This window comes from Lontra canadensis, unplaced genomic scaffold (genome assembly GCF_010015895.1).
Source record: "Lontra canadensis isolate GAN:19392208 unplaced genomic scaffold, GSC_riverotter_1.0 scaffold44, whole genome shotgun sequence".
Lineage (NCBI taxonomy): Eukaryota > Metazoa > Chordata > Mammalia > Carnivora > Mustelidae > Lontra > Lontra canadensis.
Window position 1 is genome coordinate 14057445 of NW_022631038.1, and position 20782 is coordinate 14078226.

General features: G+C 34.1%; 1 protein-coding gene across 8 annotated transcripts in view; it reads right to left on the reverse strand.

Annotated features, from left to right (window-relative positions):
* The window catches only part of RELCH (RAB11 binding and LisH domain, coiled-coil and HEAT repeat containing), a 110935-nt gene that overhangs the window by 51900 nt on the left and 38253 nt on the right, over positions 1 to 20782 (reverse strand). For all 8 annotated transcript variants that reach the window (XM_032872290.1, XM_032872292.1, XM_032872289.1 and 5 more), the window contains 3 exons: positions 19800 to 19895; positions 7177 to 7289; positions 2589 to 2679 (listed from right to left, as the gene is read on the reverse strand). In XM_032872290.1, coding sequence (XP_032728181.1) covers positions 2589 to 2679; positions 7177 to 7289; positions 19800 to 19895 — 300 coding nt within the window. The remainder of the gene's footprint in view (positions 1 to 2588; positions 2680 to 7176; positions 7290 to 19799; positions 19896 to 20782) is intronic.

The following is a 20782-nucleotide window of genomic DNA, read 5'->3' on the forward strand; positions in this document are numbered from 1 at the left end:
CAACATTAGTTTATTTTTAAATTTGAAAAACTCAGCTTCTGGATATTATAGATATGGCTTATAATATGTGCCAGGAGTGACTCATCAATTCTCTTTTTTAACTAAGGGATTAGGAAGTAAGTTAATCAATGATTTAACCAGAGCCCTTGACTAGTGACATGATTTTGTTTTTAACGTAAGCAGACTTCAATCCATTCCTGTTTGTATAAGCAAGATGAAAGGGTTCTGCTGCTGTGATGGCTACACTGAACCTTAATAAAAAATAACAAAAAAAATGACACATACTGGGTTTTGTTCCCATATGTCTTCTTCATAGAATATAAATCTTTCCTTGACTGGAAAAGAAGTATATCTGTTCTCATATTCCCATATGAAAAGGTGACATAATTCATTAATGTATTGGATGCCTAAAATTAAGAAAAGAAATTACATAGCAATCTACTGGGCAACAAACAGGAGGTAGTCGGCTAGACAGATCCCCGATATCCATGTTTATTCAAGTAATAGAAGAGATGGTGGTAAAGATGTTTATAACTAATATCTGTAAAATAAATTTTCCAGAAATAGTAACTTCAAAGCAAATGGTTTGAATGTCAAAGTGTGTTATATGTAAACTTTCATTTTGCTTTTCTTTAGTCTAGCTCAATGAGTCTTAAAATTAAATGTACATACTAAAATCAACTTTATCTCTCTATGCTGTAACAAATAGAAAATAAAATTAAGAAAATTCTATTTACAATAGTATCAAAAAGAATAAAATATTTAGGAATAAATTAAGCAAAAAAAGTACAAAAATTATATTCTGAAAGCAACAAAACATTTTTGAAAGAAAACTGAAAAGAACTAAATAGATGGAAAGACATCCTAAATTCATGGGTTAGATGGCTCATTATTGTTAGCATGGTGAGATACTCTCCACACTGATCTATAGATAAAATGCAATCCTTATGAAAATTCCAGATGCCTTATTTGCAGAAATTGGTTAGCTCATCCTAAAATTCACATGGAAATTCAAGGGACCTGGAATAGCCAAAACAAACTTGAACTAAGAGAACTAAGTTCAAAGGTATTTGGAGTTTCTTTTTGGGGTGATAAAACTGTTCTAAAATTGATTGTGGTGGGAGCACCTGTGTGGTGCAGTTGGTTAAGCAGCTGCCTTCAGCTCAGGTCATGATCCTGGGATCCTGGGATCAAGCCCTGCATCAGGCTCCCTGCTCAGCAGGAGCCTGTATCTCCCTCTGTCCTCCCTTGCTTACGCTCTCTTTCTGTCAAGCTCTCTCTCTAAAATTATAAGTAAAATCTTAAAAAAAAACTGATTGTGGTGATGGTTGTACAACTCTGTGGGTATACTAAAAAGCACTAAATTGTACACTTTAAATCGGTATATAATATCTATCTCAAAAGTGCTTAACAAAAAAAAAGAAATGGAAAAAACGATTAGTAATTGTATGTACCTGTGAATAACTGTACAGAATTGTAAATTTAAAATTGTATATGCTGTTCCCAAGTTTGACTTTCAATAATTAGACCCTCACACCCTAAATTAGTATGCACTATAATCTAGGTGACATGAGGAGACTGTCAGAGATAAGAGGACCTTTTATAATGTTCAGTTCAGATATTTTATCTAGATAAAACTCAACTACATTTTAAAGAAAAAAAATGAATACTCAAAGAAACTAGGAATAGAATTCCAAAGGGCCATATGCTTTAGTGATATTCCAGAGACCAGTAATAAGAATAAACGACTATGCTATTTATAAATAAGGCCATGAAATCTGTCTTTATAAGAAAGAAATCCAACTTTTTTAAAAGATGGATAAGTAAGCCACTCAATGACCTAAACACCAAGTCTAAAAAGTCAATGCCTGTGAGTTCTCCACAGGACTGGAATATTAAAATTCAATATAAAACCAAAAGTATTGTGAGTAAATGGGTGAGATGGATTATAAATACAAAAACCTCCCACATCAAAGGTTTATACTTTATATTCTGTATATATTTGCAATATATACAAATGTATAATACATATGTTATTTCTCCCACCCCCTCTACACACATGAAAACACGCATTGGCCTCGCTCTCCCTTGAACCCACCTGAGAGCTTTTGTATTTATACTAACTCACTTCATTCAAATCCTTGACTAATCATTCCTTTCTCAGATTCCTATTCTAACCACCCTTTCTAAAAGAGCACTCTCCATCACTCTCTAATCCTTATTCTGCTTTATTTTTGTCCATAATTTATAATATAAGACATACCATTTATTTCTTTACTCTTATCTCCCCACTAAAAGGTCTTTGTCTTTTGTTCAGCACTGTATGTATTTTGTTCATTACTGTATGTAATGACTACAGCAGTACGTGGCAATGAAACTAGTGTTTCTTAACTATTTGCTGGAAGACTGAAGAAAGCAAAGCATCCCAGAGCATTCTTAAGTGCTATGAAATTACTGTGCCGGACTACAGATACAGGAGCATAATTTAGATTCCACATATTTCCTACTGGCATTTAAAAGAGAAAATAAGAACATTTATAACAGGTTAGAATATAATAGTGAGGGGAAAACCCAATACAGTTATTTACCTGTTCCCAACACTGTGGTAAAAGTTCAGCCTCTACGCGTGTTGGTCCAACATGACGTGCAAATGCCACACAACCCGTCAGTATCATCTGCCTGAAAAATAACATAAATAAACACTTGTAATTGCATGAGAAAGCACAACTTGCTAAGGGTTAAAAAGAGCCAGCTCTGTAATTCATATAACATACAACATTTTTGTACAATCAAATTGGACTTTTCCAACAATGGACTAGGCTGCCACCAAGAAAACGAGTTAGTTAAGATTCCTTCCTCCAGCAGTGACAGCACCATTTGTGAGACACTGAAAGAATTCTCTGTTGGTGTGACGCTTAAACTCATACCTCCTGAATTAACTTCCTATACATGCATTCTGAGATACTATGTCTAATGCTTTAGCTTCTACCGAATTTCAGTTTCTAGACACTAAAACAGCCAGTCATTATTTCCTCAATGTTTCTATAATTATAATCTAAAAACGGTATTTCTTAAATCGGAATTTTATACACAAGACAAATGGGGTAGGCAGCTTCTGACGTGGCTCCCAATGTTGTCTGTCTCCTGATATTCATGCTTTTAGGTCATTCCATATCCTTGAGTGTAGACCGGACTTAATGATTTGCTTTCAATGAACAGAATAATGGCCAAAGTGATGGGATGTCACTTCTGAGATTAGGTTACAGAAGTCTGTGATGTCCATCTTTGGGACCCTCTCTACTGCCTTCTCAGCTGGCATGCTTTGATGAAGTATGTGAGGCCCCGCAGCAAGGAACTTAAGGAAACTCTGGCTGAAAGCCGCTAAGAAACTGAGGACCTCTTCACAAACACAGGAGAAACTGAATCCTGTCCATGATTCAACTATTTGAGTAAGCTCAGAAACAAATCCTTTCAGACTGAGCCTTGACAGGACGACAGCCTCAGCCAACACTTGATTACAGCCTTATTTAGAGACCCCGAAGCAGAGGACCCAGATTAAATGACTCACATAAACTGTAATATAAAAATAAATGTTATTTCAAACCACTTTCTTTTGGGGTAATTTGTTACAGAATCAGTATGTAAATAATATAGTAACTTCACTTGAATTGACAGATTTGAAACTTAAGAAAGTATAAAGCTTTATATATGACTTTTCACTCTTCAGAATGAAGTTCATTTTAAATGACTTTAAAATGCAGAATTATAAACTTTTCCTCTTTTATCTAGTTCAAAACAGTAAAACCTCATGGGGGAAAAAAGTATGTTTTCAATACATGTTTTAAAGTATGCAGCTTCTAAGAAAAACAAATTAGAATGTTTAATTCATATTAATTATAGAAACAGCACTTTAAGCCCAGGCATTGCCCATTGCTACTTCTCAAAATAAGTCAACTTAACTTAAACTGCAAAATGACCTTAAATTTTCTCTCAGGTTAGAAGAGTAACGGCAGACAAAGAGTACCTGGACAACGATGAGGAAAGTATTGAGCCAGTGTATCTTCGTTGTACACTGCCCCTTATTCTCATTTTAATCTGGCATTTTTATCTATCCCATTCCCCTTTATATGTATATTATTGTCTTCTATGCCTATTTCTCAACTTTCCCTTTGCTTTTCTATTTTCTTCTACTTTGGAGAGGCAAACAAAGCGAATAAAAGAAAATGGGGGGGGGGGCGCCTGGGTGGCTCAGGATTAAGCCTCTACCTTCAGCTCGGTCATAATCTCAGCCCTGCATCAGGCTCTCTGCTCAGCAGGGAGCCTGCTTCCCCCTGTCTCTCTGCCTACCTCTCTGTCTACTTATGATCTCTCTCTCTCTGTCAAATGAATAAATAAAATCTTCAAAAAAAAAAAAGAAAGAAAATGGGAAAAGAAATTCTAAGATATACAGACAGAATTTTAGCTGCCTGTCCCCCCAGTGGAAATTGCCCAATATCTGAACACTGTTTTTTTCCCCACTAGTATCTTAAAATCGTGAAAAAGCATATACATTGGTTCCACAAATGCTGGACTTGTGTAATAAATGAATTTATGTAAAATGTAGGCATTTCAACATTTGTAAGAAGTACACACTTGTATGAAAACTTCATGTGAAATAACTTTAATCATGAGCCACCGTCTACATACTAAAGATGTCTAAACTTGCTGAAAAAATATTAGGCCCCTCAAGGCAAACTTCTTAGCCAACAAGAGTTAATTTTAAAAAGTATGACAATTTTGAAATACAGGTTGAAAACAGAAGAGGTCAGATGGCCTATTAACAGATTATTAACAGCATTGGAAACAGGCTTCTGTTATGGTAAAAATTAATGTTCACTTGGGGCACCTGGGTGGCTCAGTTGGTTAAGCATCCAACTGTTGACTTCTGCTCAGGTCATGATCTCAGGGTGCTAAGAGCACCTGTGTGGAGCTCCATGCTCAGCAGGGAGCCTGCTTGAGATTCTCTCTCCCTCTCCCTCCTCTGCCCCCAACTCACACACATTCTCTTTCTCTCTAAAATAAACAAATAAATCTTTAAAAAAAAAAAAATTAACGTTCCCACTTGTAGAAAAATCACAGGACAGGGAACGTTTAACTAGTATTTGATGCAGGTAGAAATATGTTGTCAATTATAGTTGTTAGCAAAGAATAGGCAAAAAGCACCAATACTAAGCATAATATTAAGTTTTTCTTAGGATATAACCGAAGAAGCCTGAGGTTTATTAAGTAAGGAAAAGTAACAATTAATTATACGGTAAATATATTACACTTTGTTAATTATATACACAGTGAGTCAACTGATAGGTATATTTTAATAAGTACTTGTGTTTCTGAAAGGTGAAACATTTAAATGTGAACATGAGTGCTGAATTCCTGTCATAACAGGTAAATTCATTATTTTGTAGGAAAGTACTAACAAAAGTTTATTTCTTTCAAAGAAACATGCAAACCAAAGCTGTTTCACATTTTAAGTAAACGAAGACAAAATTCTAAAATATATTCAAAAGATATTAATGTTTTTCATGTTGGAATAGATCTTCAAATCTAAAGAGAATAAAAGGTCCAAACCTGAAGTAAGGCTAATGGGTACTTCTGGCCACCAGGTGGCAGCTATTAGCTTCACATGTGGAGTCTATGAAAACAGGCTAGAGATCTAGAGGGTTTTGCCTTGTAAATTTAAAAATAATGTAATCAATGGTATTTAGTTATTAATCAAGTCATGAAGAGAGGGAATAGTATTTTTATCTGACTTTACTTAAATTCAATTAACATGTAGCATTATCATTAGTTTCAGATGTACTTTGGTTATGCATCAGTTGCGTATTAAACCCAGTGCTCATTAAATCACATGCCCTTAATGCCCATCACCCAGTTAAACACCGTCCCTCCACTCTGGCCACCCAGCAACCCTCAGATTGTTTCCTAGAGTTAATAGTCTGGGAATAGTATTTTTCAACGCGAAAATAGAATATTAATTTTCCTGAACAGCACCATCAAATTATTCTATAAAATTTTCAGTTTGCAATGAATAGTGATTTAATTTGCTTTCTTTCTATTTGACCAGCCTGTGAGGTGCTGGTGCAGATTCATCCTGAATGGATCCTGAAAGGACATATTTCTCTGCTTGCCCAGGTATATTTTGGTAAGAAGGGGAAAGAGATATATACTCATAAGGTTTTAAAGTCTGGATGGCTGTTTTTATTCTCAGAGTTGAGAGATAATTTGTATTTAAAATTTTGAGCTTTACTTGTTCTATGGTTCACTCTTAAGATTTTCTAACATTTTCAGATGAGGTAAAAATGCTGACAATCAGTGAAATGAGTACTGAATATATAAAGTTACCTAATCATAAGGTACTACTGTTTTGCAAAAGTATTCATTAAAATAGAAAATTGTAACACAGAAAAACATTTCAACTGCCCAATTTTACCCATCCATTGCTTATTTAACCCACTGACCCACAAGGATGTTTTGTTCATGTTCACGTTTGCATAGCTTCACTTAAAAGTTTCACTTTTATTTAAAGGTTTTATTCTCTGTGGTAAACATCATTGTTGCTTGACCAAAACCTATTGCCAATTCTTCTGGAAAGTCACCCTGATGTGTATCCCTTCACTACTCTCAGATATAACTCATTTCTTCACTCAGGTATCAATAGTTGAGATTTGAGTCACAACTAACAAAACAAAATACTGTATTCCTGTAGCCATACAGTTAACTGGTTTAAAAATAGCCCAGTGATGCAGAAATTCATATATTAAATATTTAACTTCTGTAGAGAAGTCATGATATATCTAGTTCATCTGTGGGAAAAGGGGGAATATTAAGCAATTCTTTGAAAGCAAAAGTGAAAGACAAAGGCGAAGAGATATCTGAATCAGAAGTCTAAAGGTAACTAAAATAAAAGTGTACAAATCCAACATGAGTAACTGGAATAGTAAGAATGGAAACACTAAAAAAAAAAAAAATAGGAAACACTGCAGAACTCTGTGAATGGGGCCAATGTTTCCTCTGCTTATTAAAATAAATACTGGGACAGAAAGAAGGCACTTAGATTAAATGCTAATCATGATGCCAAATGAGTAAAATTAATAAATCAACATTATATGTGTTTCCCAAAGAAGTAGTCAGACCTACCTTTGCTCATCATCTGGCCTCTTGATCAAATTGAAAAGTATGTGGAGAAGCTGGTCTCTTTCTTTAGGCTCAGGATGCAGGCACGCTGTACACAATATGAGGGGGATCAACTCCTGAAGAAATATGAAGGTGGAAAAATGCAAAGTAAAAATGCATTGCAAAATATTCATTTCCCCCCCCCAGAGTATTCTTAAATGGACATTTAAAATGAAATAAACCTCAACATACAAAAGAGCAAGTTCTAATTTTGTAAAATAAGTAATTCAAGAAAAATCACTGAAACATGTATTTATGTGTTGGTTGTAGAGAAAGTGTGAATCACACCGTAATCAAGTTACTAAAGATTCAACGAACCTTACTTCCTCATCCAGTCCTTTCTAATGGTCTACTAGCTTTTGCACTAAGTAACATTCTATCTTACTTTAAGCTGATACGGTAATTTTAATTTTGGAAGTCTTTAAAAAAAAACTTGCAGAAGTTAACTATATTTTAAAATTTAAAAAGCTAACAGAAAATGAAGACAACTCATTCCACTTCCATAAATACAATATTATGTCTTAATTAAGACTACCTATTTAAAAATTTTGTACCCTTCCCACATAACCCCATGGCTAATTAAAAAGAAAACCATTTCCACGGGTGCCAAACGCTCTCAGCATTGCTGTAGAAGTATTAGTAGAAATATTTTATGTTCAAATGGAAATTTTAGTAATATCTTATTTATTGCACATTCAACATGCAGTGGTAAATTCAGTATTTTGTATAAAAGTAATAACAAAAGTTTACTTCTCTCTCCCCAAGAAATATGTAAATCAAAATTGTTCCACATTTTAAATAAACTAAGACAAAATTCTAAAATACATTCAAAAGATATTAATGTTTTTCATTTTGGAACAGATTTTCAAATCTAATGAGAATAAAGGTCCAAAAATGTTAAATATTTTTGGAGGAAAACTTTTTCTAAGTTGTAAAAATAATATTCTATAGTTAATCTAAGGAAATCAGTGTGATGTAATAAGAACAGAATGATTACTCCCACCATTTCTTTTTCCCATCTATCTTCCTACCCACCAAAAAGTGCTAGTAGATTTAAAACAGAAACTGATGGGGGTGCCTAGGTAACCCAGTAGGTTAAGCGTCTGCCTTTGGCTCAGGTCATGATCCCAGCATCCTGGAATGGAGCCCAGCATAAGGCTCCCTGCCTGGAGGGGAGTCGACTTCTTCCTCTCCCTCTACCCCTCCACTCTACTTGTGCTCTCTCTCAAATAAATAAATAGAATCTTAAAAAAATAAATATAAAAGGAACTGATCACTATGTAATAAGGTACAATATCCTGTAGAAAAGGCTACACTGTAGAAGTATCTTCCCATTCTGAAGATGCTCCCTTAGAAAAGGATAATCAAATTTTTAGCAGAGTTGAAACTACAGCTTAGAAGAATGACTACAAGTCCCTTCCCATTATTTCTAAAGTCTTTATGTATTATTTTAAAATTATAATTACCTGGTACAAATCTTTAATTGAAGGTACGAAGATATAGATAAGAGCTAAGAATAAATCTGATATGAGCTGATCTGATATGAGCTGACTGAGAAGTAAGAACAAATTTAAAACATTTATTCTGTCATCTTTGTATTTGGGCCCTCTGTAGATTTTACATTAGTGAGCAAATGAAAAGCAAAACTAATAAAAAGTAATAAGGGAAAAAAATTTTGTACTGGGAATGGAAGAAAAGTATAGATCTTATGTTGTTAAGTAATGTTTTTGCCAGAGATTTGATGTGATGCTTGAAGCATTGGTCTTGACTTTGTAGGAGAAAAATAAACAACCTTTGATGAAATACTAGAGTAGGAGATTATTAATAACAAGGACTATCCTAATCCTTAGAGGATTCCATTTGGACTACTAAGAGCCAACGATACTCATGAGAGGACTGAGACGTTGCATCAGCATATCCCAGTGAGAGAAGAACCTTAAAGATGAAAAAGCAGTTATTCTAGAAGGCACTAAGAAAAGGAGAAAAAATATTAATGCATGAAAATCAAGAAAGACTCTCAATATTTTATTCGAATTTTCCCCTCATGTCAGATCCTTCTTTCCTGAGTTTTCTTGCTTCTCCTCAACCTTCTTCCTGTTTCCATTGTCTCTACATACGTACTCTTCCATTCTCCTCCTACTGTATTTCTCTTTAAAGTTTTGTAATGTAGGTATTTGCTATAATTGCAAATGCATACATATACACTGTTGAAAATATAAAGTACAATTATTTCGTTTTATCTGAAAACAAGCATAGCAAAATAATTGTTACTATTTATTCTTTGTGCCTTTCATTTTGAGATCCTTAATTAAAGAGGAAGGTTATATCCTACATTAATATAAAGAATCTTTTAACTGAAATATGTGCCAAAACTGAAAACCTAATGAAAAATCACAAACTTCTCTGATTTTTAGTTTCTTCAAGTAAAACATAAAAAGAATTAAGATCAGGGCAGAAATGGGAATATTTCATATACAATCTGCAATTTCCTTCTTTATTGCTAATGCAGAATTATTAGTTTTTCCAAGCTGGGCTCACAAAGCCTTAGCACTTACCAAAGCACTTCTCAACACAGCAGCTATTACCAACCAATCCGAACTGACACATGGGAGGAAAACCTGTCACTTCTTGTACCCTTATGAATTTACCTTCTTGTATGTTTATGAAGTTAGGACTTTGAAGGAAAATACTTTTCACTTTTCTGAATCACAGTAATAAGTTATATTGCCATTTGCTTTCATTTCTTGCTGGCAAAATTAACAACATATGGGAAGTCATTGCCAATCATTTTTGGATATTCCATGCCCAGGAGAATTGAGTACATCTTGGCACATTAATGGCTCAAACAGTTATAACTCAGTGTATAACGTAGGTCAGTCTCTTCCTCTTAAAGAAATATAGAGCTGAGAAGAGGCCCAGTAAGTGATGGCAGAAAAAAGTGGAAAGAGTAGTCTGTTTCTCACAGGATCATCAAGGATTTTAATTGCTAAGTTATGACTGTCTCCAAATATTTTAATTATTCACAAGTTCTATTTGTACAAATTCATTCATTTATTCAAAAGTTCTATTTGTACCACCCTGATTCTGGGGGCGCCTGGGTGGCTCAGTGGGTTAAGCCGCTGCCTTCGGCTCAGGTCGTGATCTCGGGGTCCTGGGATCAAGCCCCACATCGGGCTTTCTGCTCAGCAGGGAGCCTGCTTCTTCCTCCCTCTCGCTCTGCCTGCCTCTCTGCCTACTTGTGATCTCTGTCAAATAAATAAATAAAATCTTAAAAAAAAAAAATCCTTAAAAAAAAAATTCTGTACATATGTATTTGCTGTTGTATATTCACATTTATTTACTGTGAATTCATCTCTTTCAAGCCTCTGAAGTATTAATATATCCACATCATAATCTATTAAGTCTGTATTCACCATTTTCACACTATTCATAAATATATAGATATGAACCAATATTCTCTCTTCGGTATCATGTCTCCAACGAAGAGGTCTAGTGTTTTAAAAACTTTCCTTATAATTCTTGAATGAAACATTTAAAAAGTGATAGCTAAATTTCCTTCAGGAGGCAAGGTGGTAGCTTCTTTTTTTTCCCCAAGGTGATGGTGGTTTAAAAATGACTTTAAATGATTACATACAAAAAAATGTATTGAGAATAGGAGAGCAATGTCAGACATCTTATCTAAAGCTCAAGAATGTTTCACATGGGATGCATATGTGGCTCCATCCGTTAAGCAACAAACAGGTCATGATGCGGAGGCCCCCCGTGCAGGGTTCCCTGCTCAGTGGGGAGCCTGCTTCTCCTTCTCCTCTACCCCTGCTTGTGCTCTCTTTCACTCTCTTGCTCTCAAATATATAAATAATCTTAAAAAAAAAAAGGAATTTTTCACATGAAAAGATCCTTAAGCAAATCAGATTTAATACTGCACGTTGATAAAAAAAAAAACAGTAATAACCATGGTAAGAAAATACTATCGCTTTGGTAACATTATATTCAAAAGGTAGTGGCCCCCCAACCACACACAAAAAGTTACTGAGTCCATACCTTAAGGCAACAGAAATCTTAAATATTTTATTTAAAACATGCTTTAGCAACTGGTTGTACTCAATAAGTGTGTACTGAAGTGAAATATAAAACAGATGTCCTACTAATTACTAGGGAGGAAATCAGTACAGTAATCCTATTGTAGTACATATTCCATTACTTTATTGTCATTTTGGAAAAGATATTTGTAAGGCCTTTAGAATTCATTAATCTAAAAGGCTTAGTTATTTACATTTTACTCAAGTAAATGACTTTTACAGTTTTAATAACAAAGCTAGTTCTCTCTACATGAATGATCTCCCACCTCTCCAACTTAGGTTGCCAAAGGGATTTGGTAGGGCATTAAATAGTTCAGTTTCACAACTAAAACAAAATAACTTCTAATGATAACAAAGAAATCACTTTAGAGGTAGGAAACATCTTTAGAGAATTTTACATTTGATTTTGGGAGTATTTTTACTTAACTTTCTTAGTCTTAAGGAGATTAGTGTGTGACAACAGAAAGCGGGAGGCAGGGAGAGGAAGCACCTAAAAAGGATCTAAAACAACCTGAGGGATTAGATGTTGGGCGGGGAAATGAAGGCAAATTTTAACTTTAAAAAAAGCCTGGAAATGTTGATTAGACAAGGGCTTCAAGATCTGTAAGAACTCTAAAACAGAAATGGAAGCATTACATTTAGATCAGATGCCAAGGAGGAAATGTTTGAGTGCTTCAGGTCAACAAGAAAAATTTTACCATTCTAGAAAGGTTAACATATTACTCCAGTAAACTATAGTTCACTGCTTGCCCTCATTTTTCCATTAAATTATTTCCTATAAGTAAAGCTTCATTTAAAAATTTTAGGTAGCTGTTATCTTAAAATTTTCCATTTTGTCTTTTGCCTAGATGTTAAGCAATACCAAATTACAATTTAAATTCAAGTTATAATAAGGGTACACCCTCCGATTTAGATTTTCAGTTGAAACTTGTCAGGGTGTTGACAGTAATACATTTAAAAAAGAAAGAGGGGCGCCTGGCTGGCTCAGTTGGTAGAGCATGAGACTCCTGATCTTTGGGTTCTGATTTCAAGCCCCATGATGGGCATAGAGCTTACTTAAAAAAATTAAAAGAAATAAAGAAATAAGGAAATAAAGAAAGGAAGGAAGGAGGGAGAGAAGGAAGAGAAAGGAAGGACATTACAAAGACTCACATAAGAAATAAAAAGATTACTCACCTCTGGAAAAGTTCTATACTTCAAGGGTCCCTAAAGTATCTATTCTCAAAATTATTATCTAAGGCTTATTATTATCTACCTTAGAATTATTCCTTCCTTCAGGAAGCCTAATTAAAAATACGTGAATGACTTTAAATCCCTGATACTGCTGGGGCGCCTGGGCTCAACTGGTTAAGCATCTGCCTTCAGCTCAGGTCATGAAATCAAGCCCCGCATTGGGCTCCCTGCACATTCAGCAGCGAGTCTACTCCTCCCCACCTCTCTCCAAAATCTTAAAAAAAAAAAAAAAAGAAAAAAAAGTGATACTGCTAAAGAGCACGTGATTTACTTCCAAAATTAACATACACATAAAAACACACATTAAACAGGTAAAGGAGATGGACAAATCCTATCTACTTCACCATACTACCTATTTTACTTTACTTATCTACTATTCTTTCGTATAACTCTTGAAGGGGTTCAGAACAAGTCTTCCCAAAATATCCCATTTTGGCATGTAGACTATTTTGAGCTGAAGGCGATCAAGATCCAGCAGACCCAAGAAAAACTTTCACCTCTTCTTTAAACTACCAAAAAGAATTTAGATAGGGAGCTGGGCCCAAAAAGAGAGCTACTTCTAAGAAATAGGTATTTTATCTGAATGACTTATCTATATGAAAAGACAAACACCTAACTACCAAACATCTGCTCTTCTTACTGTCCTGTGAATCACCCTCCTCCCCGTTCTTACACCATCAGCTCAAGACTGCATGTAAGCCTAATTGCCCAGCTTGTCCTTGGGTCTTATATTGCTGTGGGGCCCCTACATACATAGGTAATTGAATTTATTTTTCTCCTACAAATCTGTCCTATGTTAATTTCATTATTAGACTAGCTAAAGAACTTAGAAAGGTAAAAGTCAAACCTTTTCCTACCAGTCTCATATAGTTATAATTACCTGGGCTATTATCACTCCAAGTTAAAAAATGCATCATGGAGCAAACATGAATGAGCGAAGTTTGGTTTCTCAGAAGACAGGCAGATCTTTAGAGACAATACTACATTTAAAACTTTTCGGAAGGGGCACCAGGATGGTTGAGTCATGTAAGGGTCAGATTCTTGGTTTCAGCTGGGTCGTGGTCTCGAGGTCATGGGATGCCCCTCCACAAGCTCTGTGCTCAGGGTGCAGTCTGCTGAGATTATCTCCCTCTCTCTCTCTCTGTTCCTCCCCCTGCTCATGTGGCGCTCCCACTCTCTCAAAAGTAAATAAATAAAATTTAAAAAAAAATTTTTAGGGAATTGGTTCTCTCCTTTGCCCCCTTTTTTCTAGCTTAATGAGACATATTTTATATATCATAAAAATTCAAGTGTACATTCAGTGGTTTTTAGTATATGCAGAGTCGTGCAACTACCACCAATCTAATTTTGGAACAATTTCAACATCTCAAAAAGAAAGCTTGGACTCATTCCCCATTTCCACTTGCTCATCCCCATTCCAGGCCCAGACTTCTCCTTTGCTTTTCCGAGTCAGCTTTCCTTGGCATAGAATGAAAATAAAAATTAAATTTAGATGTATTATTTAAAAATGCTTTTTAGAAGTAATCTATTATGAAATCTTATTTTTAAATTACAGAATTTTCCCTTCAAGTGCATTTAAAGCAGAGACTGAAAAATCAACTTCTTTAGCCTATATACCCACATTTATTCTGTAATTTGGTTTGAAAGATTCAAGTTCTTCAATGAACCCATTAAGATGAACTACTACATAAGCCACAAATAGAAAATTTGTTCATGATTTTTTTTTCCTCCCCAAATCAACAGGCAAGTAGGTCTTTTGAAACACTTTTTAAAAAAGATTACCATTACTTAACAGTAGATAAGAGGAAATTTTTTTCACTTTTAATTATCTCTGAAATTGGGGTATAACTTATAACGGAAAATGTTATAATTTCATGGGACTTCTTCTTTCTTAAAGGGGCATAATTGTTATAATTAATGGCATCTTAGATTTGAAACATTATGGTACATTAAATTTAAAAAATGTAATAATTGTGACCTAAAGCTTTAATGAGTTTGTTACTTTTCTTTTAAAAAACAAAACAAATAACACTAACATCTATATTCACTGTGCTTTCCACTTTTATAAAAAATAAAAAGTTTAATTTATTAGATAGCTTTAATTAAATTTTATGTCACTCCCTTTAAAACAATGGGTCAAAACCCACTTAAGTGGATCATGAAGAACATTCTTTTTTTTTTATTAAATTTTTAAGATTTTAAATTAACATATAATGTATTATTATCCCCAGGGGTACAGGTCTGTGAATCACCAGGTTTACACACTTCACAGCACTCACCATAGCACATACCCTCCCCAATGTCCATAACCCCACCACCCTCTCTCTACCACCCCCGCCCCCCAACCCTCAGTTTGTTTTGTGAGATTAAGAGTCTCTTATGGTTTGTCTCCATCTCGATCCCATCTTGTTTCATTTATTGTGAAGAGCATTCTTTTCTTTTTTATTGTTTATTTAGGCATTATTGTTTAAAAGTATTTATAAAATTATGTTTGATATTGATTGTCTTCTATTTTAACTTTTCATAATTAGTAAAGGCAATACTGGTTTGTCAAACTTTCATTTTAATTATATATATGTATTATATACTGGCACATGACATAAAATGTCTTACTAAGTGTCGCCAATAAAGTCTGAAAAACACTAATTTAAAACATGTTTAAAAGACTATAAAGAGACTAGGTATTATGCAGCCTTAAGAACAAGGAAGTTCTTTATATACTGACATAGAGTGATACAAAAATATAATGTTAAATGGAAAAAAAGCAAAGTAAAGAATAGTACATAGAAGTGTAGTACCATTTGTGTAAATCATGGAAGAAAGATCATGTATTTGAGTTTGCTTACATGCACAAAATATTTCTGAAAAAATACAATGCAGCGCTACAGTATTTGGAGACTTCAATTCCCTAGTTTCAATAATGGATAAGCAACTAAACAGATCAGTAAGGAAGCAGAGGACCTGAACACTATAAAATAATTAAATCTAATAGACATATATAAAACACCCTGACAACAGCAAAAGATTTATTTTTCAAGTGCATATGAAACATTCTCAAGAATAGAGCAGATGTTAGGCCAGGCAATTCTCAGTGTTAAAACTATAGACCAATAGATATCAGAAATTTTTAGATGCAAAAATGTGCAAAAAAATACTAACACCCAATCCAACAATACATGAGAAGGATTATACACTGAGACCTAGTGGGATTTATCCCAGGAATGCAAGGCTGGTTCAATATATGAAAAATCAATAACATATTATACTACATCAATAAAACAAAGGGAAAATAACTATCATCTCAATTGATGCAGAAAAATCATCTGACAGAATTCAACATCCTTTCATGATAAAAACACTGCAAACTATGAATAGAAGAAAACTTCCTTAATATGATAAAAGGCATTTATGAAAAGCCCATACCCAGTATCATACTCAATGGTGAAAAACTGAAAGGTTTCCCCACAAAATCAGGAACAAGACAAAAAGTATCTGTTTTCTCAAAACACTGCTATTCAACATTGTACTGTAAGTCCTAGCCAGAGAAATTAAGCAAGAGAAAGTAATAAAAGCTATCTAAAATTGGAAAGGAAGATTTATAGATAATGTCACTCCAGATAAAGAAAATCACATTAGAATCCACAAAAGAACTACTAGAACTAATAAACTAATTCAACAAAGTTGCAAGGTAAGAGATTACCACACAAATATCAGTTCTGTTTCTATAAACCAGCAATGAACAATCTGAATGGAAATTAAGGGGAAATTCCATTTACAATACCATCCAAAACAATAAAAATACTTAAGAATAAATTAAAACAAGGAAGTGAAGAAAAAAAAAAGTAACGAAAGGAGCACCTAGGTGACTCAGTAGGTTAAACATCAGACTCTTTGGGCTCAGGGTGTGATTTCATGGGTCAAGGGAAGGAGGCCAGTGTTAGGCTTTGTGCTTAGCAAGGAGACTACCTGAAAGATTCTCTCCCTTTGCCCCTCTCACACCCACACATGCACCCTCTTTCTCTCTAAAATAAATAAATAAGCCTTTAAAAAAACTAAAATAAAGGAAGTGAAGGACTTACACATAGAAAACTATAAAACACTGCTGGAAAAATTTAAAGACATAAATAAATGAAAAGAATCCCATGTTCATGAATTAGAAGAATTACTGCCATTTGAATGGCAGTACTCCTTGGTGCCTGGGTGGCTCAGTTGGTTAAGTGTCTGCCTTCATCCCCAGTCAGGTCATGATCCCAGAGTCCGGGGAGTGAGCCTCGCATCAGGCTCCCTGCTCAGCGAGCAGTCTGCTTCTTCCTCTGTCCCTCCTCTCCTCTCTCACTCTCTCTCTCAAATAAATTAATAAAATCTTAAAAAAAAAAAAAAAGAATGGCAGTACTCCCTAAAGTGATCTATAAAATTCAAGGCAATTCCTTTCAAAATTCCAATGATGTTTACTGCAGAATGAAAGTGGAGTATTAAATTCCTAAGGAATTGCAAGGGGCCTTGAAAAGGTAAATATTGAAAAAGGAAAAAAACTTAGTGAATTCATACTTTCCAATTTCAAAACTTAGTAGAAAGCTACAGTAATCAAAATAGTGTGGTTGGTACAGGCGTAGGGATAAACATAAAGACCAACAGAACAGGACTAACAGTCTAGAAAGAAATCCAAATATCTGCTGACAACTAATTTTTGACAAAGGTGCCATGACTATTCAATGGGAAAACATTTCAACAACTAGTGGTGGGACAACTGGACAATCACATGAAAGGAATAAAAATGGACCCGTGCCTTATTCCATATACAAATACAAAATGGATCAATGACCTAAATATAAGAGCTAAAGCTATAAAACTATTAGAAAGAAGCATAGGGGATAAATCTTCTTGGCCTCAGACTTGGCAAGAGATTCTTAGATTTGACGCCAAAAACACAAGCAACAAAAGAAAAACATTTAAATGTCCATCAAAGGACATTATCAAAAAATGTGAAAAGACAACTTACCAAATGGAAGGAAATATTTGCAAATCATATATAAAATAAGGGCTTAATATTCAGAATTGTAAGAACTCTTACAACTCAAAAACGAAGACAAACAACCTAATTAAAAAATGGGTAAAGGACTTAACAGAATATACTAGAAACTAGTAACATTTATTGCATGTGGAATGGTGGCTCAGAGACAAGGGAAGAGTTTTTGTTGTTTATCTTTTTATATTTAAAAGAAGTTAACCATGTAAATGTGTTACATAACCAAAACCTTAAATCAAGTTTCTAATGATTTATTTATATAACCAGCTAGGATATTATTATGACCAGTTTACTGAAGGGCATTTTAATTATATTTACATATTAATAAAAAGGCTTATCCTGATAAAAGATTATATAAAACTTGAGAAGAAAAAAATCAAAATTTTAATCCTTTAATCACAAGACATTTTTAAAAATATGTATTTAAGGAATTAAGGTGAAATATTAAATAAAGGTAATCTAATATCAAAGCATGAAATGAAATAGAAGTTTTGTCCTTTCATGCCCTGGGATTGGTTTCAAACCAAACCAAGATAAACTTCATTATTTATCAATTTAATTTCAAGAGAATACAACTTTGATATATTATAAATGGTAAATTTTCTGATAAAATAATGTACAATTAAATCAACAAAGATAAACGATCACTTCCTTCATGAAATTATAAGTACGTATTTTTTAAATACAAAAAATTTAAACCAGCCATAAAAGTAAACATCATACCACAAACAAAATGTGTATATGTATAAATATATATGGTTACATATATATTTATATATATAGTGTATCTGATTACTGATGATGCAAATTTATAAATATTTCATGCAGTACAATCAGATTTTAGTGGTAGAATCTTTTATGATAAAAAAAGGGAAAATTAAAATAAGGCTTAAACTGCATCTCATAACAATTAGGTTTCTGTGCTATTTTAAATATTATCTTAAGGAAACATAGTAAAAGGGATGCAAACATTAATGCATTGCATGGATTATGTTACAAGCTAAAAAAGGAAAAGAAGCTCAAACACCATTCTGCCAGGCAGAACTGCAAAACAATCTGAAATTGGACACTGATCCTTCAAGATACAGGAATCTTCCACACTTAACGAATATCTCACAACTATTTTTATATATTAGGTAAAATAAAACCACCAGTAAGAAAACAGTCTTTTAAATTTTTCAATTCAAAACACCTAGAGGAATAAGCATTTTTAATATAAGTTTTACATGTAAGTTTCTACATATAAGTTTTCTTGAGGATCAGTACAAATTTCTTATGCTAAACGGATAATTAAGGATAAGCTTTATATGGGTTTTGCCAATGCACTGTGTACCTATCATACTGTAGGTCCCAAGAATTATGATTGAAATCAGGTAAATATTAAGAGGATAACAGAAGACTTATAGGATATATTCTAAAATATTCTTAACCCATTTTTTATAAAAAATATTTTGTTAACTGGAAGTCATGTTTATAAATTGAATAGTTCAAATAAATTATTAAACTTGGTTACAAATAAATCATCCACTATCATTTAAATTAGATTATGGATAACTTTTTATTGCTCTTTTCTTGGCTAAATGTAACTCTAAAGATAACTCCTTACATTATGGCTCATAACAGAGGCTATCTGTACTAAAAGATATTGGCTACTGTATTTTGGATATTTTAAGCATCTGTCAGTAACAGAGTTAACTACAAGAAAAGGAAAAGAAGGTACTTTCAAAAGTTATTGTCAATACTATAACTATCTTATCATTGTAAGACAAGTGTGATTATTGACAAACAAATATAATAAAACTAACATTTATAAGGTCATTACAAGTACATTTAGGAAAAAAGTTACATTATTAGTCCCAGTTATTTTCAATATGAAGAGGGTCTATTTTTGTATAAATATCAAGCATATCATATCAAAAGTAGAGATAAAATAAATTAGTTAACTGGTAATATAAAAAACATACAGTATTCATGGCACATAAATGGACCTACAGTAATAGTTAGTGTTGCAGAAGCTAATGATGCTTTAAGCACAATTGGAAAAACATGAATACCATGCAGTTTTACTGAACTCACCTGACAGAGGTGTAAAACCATTTTCTAGGAGCAGAGATGCATGCACAAAAGTAAGAATATGATTGCAAGTAATAGACTTTAACAAAATAAAAATATAACACTAAACTTCAAAATGACAGAAAATGGACAACATGATGGAATTACTGGGAAGAAAACACTTCTATGTGTCTCACCTCTCTCTTTGCTAACAGCACATTAGGAACAATGTGTGGCAGGCAGCGCCCCAGCATTAACATAACGCTCTTCTCACTGTCTGCAATCCGAGACACCTAGAAAACCAAAGAATTAATAAATGATGACAGTGTAGAACTTCCATGAATGATGGTTCTTGAAGTTTAGAACCTGCTTTAGACCCTGCTACCTCTGCTCCTAGCATGCATCCAAAATTCCATCTGCTGATGGTAATGGTAATAACAAGGACACCCCATCAACAAGAACAAGAACTGTGTTCCACATAGGATAAACACTTCTGTAAGCATGAAATGGGTTGAAAACACCAGGAAGAAGCAAGGGGGAATCCAAGGAGCCCTACTAGGCTGCAGTTCTGGGAACAACTACAGATAACATAGGATAGACGTAGCTTCAGCGGTTTTTCTTTTATTCTTGAAAAGATGCCCTACAAAGCTAGGATCTATGCCTACGGCAAGAGTTGGTAGAGTGAAGCTGCATACAAGAGGTGGCCCCGGAGGCCAACCTATTCTTGCTGTGAGGATTGCCAGAAATGTAACCAAACCATCCTCTAGCTCTTTTCTATTAGCAATGACATTGTGAAACTGAAGCCCACAAGAGGTCGAGTGGAATCAACCACAACACAACAACTAAAAAGCAGAAGAGTATAAAGATAGAAAAAAAAAATATCCCGTCAAGATGAACCTCCAACAATTACAAAGCACTTGGGGAAAACTAATCTGAGAGCTAACAAACTCAGCCATCAAAGATAACCACTGCTGGGGCACCTAGGTGGCTCAGTCAGTTAAGCGACTGTCTTCAACCCAGTTCATGATCTCAGGCCCTGGGATTCAGTCTAGCGTCGTCTAGCAATGTGGGGCTCCCTGCTCAGTGGGGAGTCTGCTTCTTGGTCTCCCTCTGCCCCTCCACTGCACTTGTGCTCTCCCTCTCTCAAATAAATAAAATCTTAGGAAAAAAAAAAGATAAC